The sequence below is a fragment of the Hipposideros armiger genome, unplaced genomic scaffold, assembly GCF_001890085.2.
Source record: "Hipposideros armiger isolate ML-2016 unplaced genomic scaffold, ASM189008v1 scaffold_66, whole genome shotgun sequence".
NCBI classification, from domain to species: Eukaryota; Metazoa; Chordata; class Mammalia; order Chiroptera; family Hipposideridae; genus Hipposideros; species Hipposideros armiger.
In genome coordinates, this window is record NW_017731416.1 from 3,831,480 (window position 1) to 3,836,169 (window position 4,690).

The 4,690-nt window shown below is 47.7% G+C and overlaps 1 protein-coding gene across 1 annotated transcript in view; it reads left to right on the plus strand.

The window, feature by feature from the left end:
• P4HA2 (prolyl 4-hydroxylase subunit alpha 2) overlaps positions 1–3,285 on the plus strand; it is a 43,735-nt gene extending 40,450 nt beyond the window's left edge. The window contains exons 16-18 of the mRNA XM_019642163.1: positions 495–563; positions 949–1,045; positions 3,021–3,285. Coding sequence (XP_019497708.1) covers positions 495–563; positions 949–1,045; positions 3,021–3,091 — 237 coding nt within the window. The 3' untranslated portion in view covers positions 3,092–3,285. The remainder of the gene's footprint in view (positions 1–494; positions 564–948; positions 1,046–3,020) is intronic.
• Positions 3,286–4,690: the final 1,405 nt, after the last annotated feature.

The window sequence follows — 4,690 nt, forward strand, 5'->3', positions numbered from 1 at the left end:
CTGGTCTAAATGGAGCAGCAAGTTATGAGAGCCAAAGAAACGGAGCCCACGATGGGGGCACACGTGGTGTTGGGCACATCAGGGAGCTCCCAGTCAGGGTACCTCATGGGGTACAGCGGCTTAGGAAAGGCCTAGGCTGGATGGGGATACAGTGGGTTGAGGGTCGGCAGGTGTTTTCTGAATACAGACTCAGCATGTGCCCATCTAAGGACAGCTGGGCTATGGGTCTCCTGCAGACCCACAGTTCTTGAGTGTCCATGGCGTGGAGCCTGTCCTGATGAACCACACAAATTAAGCAGGGTTAATGTGTGAGGGAAGTGCAGGGCGTGGGAGGAGCCTTTGTTGGCTGAAGGGCTGGCTGTGGAACAGAGCCTCCAAGCAGTGCTGCTCATGCTCAAAGGAGGGTGCTCTGTGCGCCTTGTCATGTCCTTTGTGGCTCAGTTGCTCTGAGAGCCTTTGGTAGAAGGGCCCAGGTCTATGCCTTGTATTCCCAGATGAGCGATGTAGAAGCTGGTGGTGCCACCGTCTTTCCTGACCTGGGGGCTGCAATTTGGCCGAAGAAGGTAAGTTCTGGTTCTTGTGGTTCAGACTTTGAAGCAGGGTTTCATGTCCCCTGACCTGTTTCCCAGCCTGCTTGACTTTCCCTGGGAGGGGCCTTAGCCTCTTTCTGCCTGAACTCTGACCTTGTGGCTTCAGATTCCATCTGGGAAAAAGGGATAGGGAGAGAGGTCCCTTCATGGGCAGGTGCATTCCCAGACATCCACTCCCCGGTGAAGGGTAGGTGCCTTCTGGGGAACTTCTCTGTTGCTGGAGTCCCAGAGCCCTGTCCCCCTATACACAGGAAAGTGGGATGTTTCTGATTAGGGAGAGGCTATGTGGTGTTTGGGGTCAGGTCCTCGAGCCCAGTCTCTTAAGGACGTTGTCTGACAGGCCGTCTCTTTTTTCCAGGGCACAGCAGTATTCTGGTACAACCTCCTGAGGAGTGGGGAAGGTGACTACCGAACGAGACATGCTGCCTGCCCCGTGCTTGTGGGCTGCAAGTGGGGTGAGTGGCTTAAGGCGTGGTGTTGGCCTTGGTGGCCTCAGCCTGGGCTTTAGTGGTTGACCTTAGAGTCTGAGCTGGCAGATAACCCCTGTCAGAGTTTCACAAAGCCAGGACTGTCTCCCTTTTCTGAGTTTTTTCCCTCCTGCTGACTGGTAGTCTCATGCAGCTATGTAACTGTCCGTTCAGCTGGTTATGTGCCGAGACAACCATTTGGGATTCCTCTCAGAGATGCCACGAGAGCTGAGGAAGACCCCATGAAGCATAGCTGCCCAAGCATTGGAGGTCCAGGTTAGCTCCCCAGAGGTGTGGACTCTGGCAAGGGTTCTGAGGAGCAGTGGGAGAGACCTGGAATCAGAGTAGGCAAGGGTGGTGTCCCAGGCAAGCAAGGCCCACATGGAACATGTCACAGGCTAAAGCCAGCATCATAGGTATGGGGACTGGCTGTCTTTGTCACTTGGATAAGGGGAGGCCTGTGGAACAGGGGCCAAGCGATGAGGCTTGAGGCTGGGACCAAACTGCAGAGGCTGAAGCTTGAGCCTCATTCTGGAAGCAGCTGTGATGAGCTATAGAGAGGCTTGACAGGAAGTCAAGCCAGGATATGACAGGAAGTGATTGCAAAGAGATGAGTTTGTAGCCCTGTTGGGGAGTTTTGGGGATAAATAGTGATAGGTTCACAGAAAATTCAGCAAATGAAAAAGAAAAGGAATCCATTGCTGACTTGAAGGAAAAGAAAAAGTTGTACAAGAAAGGAAATATAATCTATTAGGTGTCTCAGGTGTGAGCAATATTTATGTGACATAATAATGTAAACACTGAATATTAATTGGACTAAAACTTGTTGTTTTGTTTTGTTTTGTTTTGTTGTTGTTGTTTTTAGCTGAGCCATTCTGCTACCTGTTGGCAGCTCAGTGGCAGCTCAGCTCGGGCCGGGACTCAAACCGCTGTTGCTTAGAGCTCGCACTCTTGAGTGAGCTCTTAACCAACTGAGCCACTTGGCTGGCCCTAATTGGACTAAAACTTGTGATTTAACTGTATTAGGAAGACAGGAGGGAATAAATATGTGTTTTAGGGGTAATATAAAAGAATTTCAAAACTGAAAGTCAAGAAATAGCATTATGAGCATGTTATTTAGAAAAATGAGGATAAAGATCAGAAGAAACAACTAAAGAAGAAAAATATTCTCTGGGGATTGGTGATGGGAAGGGGTAGGTAGGAGATTGCTGTTTATCATTATAAGCTTTGAGATGATTTGATTTCTTTAGCTAAGTACGTGTATTACTTTCAATCAAAAATTGTATTTAAAAAGCTGTATGATTTCAGTAGTGCATCAGAATAAATTTGTTTTATTTGTTGTGAAAGAGCCTATGTTGAGGAATGAAATCATGGTTCATGTGTATTTGAGACACAGCTTTATGTGACAGACAGTGCACAGCTTGGATCTGCTGGTCCCCAGCTCCTAAGATTGATGTCCAGGCCCTCCACTATTCCGTCAGACTTCCTCATCCTCATCTCCCACCTCAGTTCCCACTCACTACATTCCAGTCACATCAAGCCGCTTGGGGTCCGTAACACATCAGGGTTCATGCCTTGATGTCTGTCTCATCCTGTTCCCACGTCCTGGACCCCCTACATATAGGAACTGTTGTGGTCTGTCCATCTTCTTCCCTTGACAACTCCTATTCAGCTTCATATTGTAGCCCTGGGGTCTTTTCTTCTCCCACATGGTAAGGTGCCCTTTGGCCCTGTTTCCATGGCAACCTTACACACGTGTCTCTTGTCACTGGTAGGCTTTTATACAATTACCTGTTTATACATCTGTCTTCCTCACCAGCTCCTGAGCAGCTTGAGGCCTGAGACCGTGTTGTATTCATGTCTGACTCCCAGGGCCCAGTGCAGGATTCATCATGAAGAGGTCATTCATTTTGAGCGCTAAGTTAACCAACAGGATTGTAACGTACTTTCTCTTTGTTCACAGTCTCCAATAAGTGGTTCCATGAACGAGGACAGGAGTTCTTGAGGCCGTGTGGATCAACAGAAGTTGACTGACATCCTTTTCTTCCCTTCCTCTTCCTGGCCCCACAGCTCTTTGTCTTCAAGTTCAACATGACAGACACGTTTGTATGTTCCAGCCCATCAGGCAGGTCTTCTGAGTAGCAAATGTTTGTCTGGAACAGAGACAGCAGACAGGGGAGGGTCCTGGGTGACCTTGGTCCCAGCCTCTCTGGTCAGCCTGTGCCATCTCGGGTCAGAGTGGCAGCCGCAGAGTTGGGCTCTAGCACCTGGCAAGGTGTTTTGTACCTCAGATGTTTTAGGTGTGAGATGTTTCAGTGAACCAAAGTTCTGATATCGTGTTTACATGTTTGTTTTTATGGCATTTCTATTAATGTGGCTTTAACCAAAAAATAAAATGTCCCTGCCAGAAGTCTTAAAGAGCTTTGTTTGGAGTATTTTTTAAGATGGGGGAGCTTTTATGAAATTCACCATTTCCTGTGCATCTCTGTGGAGGCAAAGCCTGGGTAATGAACACTTCAGCGGCAAAGCCCTGACTTTGGGTACTAGATGTGGTTTCAACACTTACATCTCCTCCAAGCTTCAGTGTCCTTGCTGAAAGTGAGGGAAATAGTCTCTCCTTGCCTCCCAGAGAACATAGAGATCATGTATATTCATGATTGTGATGCTGTTATAATTTGAAATTTATTTTTAAATGTTGAGATATACACACAGAATTGTTTATGATACACAGATGTACGGTTTAAAGAATACGAAGGTGAGCATGAGCACCATGGCACCACCACCCAGATCATTTTCAGATGCACACTCCAGGAGCCCCTTCTGAGCCTCTCCTGAATCACATATCCTGCCTTTCCCCCAACCCCCGCCCCCCCGACCCCCAATGCTTTGGTGGTAACCATTGTCTAATGTTTTGTGGTAGTCATTCCTTTGCTTTTCTTTGTAGTTTTACTCTGTGTCTGTATCCCCAACTAAGCAGATATTTTGTTTTCCTTGATTTTTGATCTTTTTTTTTTTTTTAAAGATTTTTATTGGGGAATTGGGGGATGGGAACAGCGCTGGGGAATTGGGGGAAGGGGAACAGACAAGTTGCTGTCGTTTTGTTCTTCAATCTAGTTGTGGAGGATGTTGCTTCACTGGCCCAAGTTGGCACCATCATTGCGCTCTTCCTTGGTGAGGCAGATCAGTCGCCAGCTTCTGGACGGCCGCTCATGGCGGCTGCTGGCCGCTCACGCTGGCTGCTGGCCGCTCACGCTGGCTGCTGGCTACTTACGGTAGCCCATGGCAACCCACTGCAGCAGGGGCTGCAGTCCACGCTGTCTCTGGTGACTCACGGCAGCCCAGCTCCAGGTTGAGCTGTTGTTCAGCATCTTAGCTGTGTAGTGCAGTGTCACTGGCCCTCACTACACAGATCATATGTGGGATCCGAACCGGGGCTCTCTGGCATCCCAAGCCAGTTCTTAACCATCGTGCCACTCAGCTGGCCCAATTTTTTTTATCTTTTTGTAAATGGAATCAGAGTATATTTTGGAGGTTGTTTAGCTTCTTTTGTTCAGCAGTTATTTTTAAGATTCATCCATATTGTTCTATAGCTATAGTTTGTTTTAATTTATATAGTCGTTTTATTAATGTATG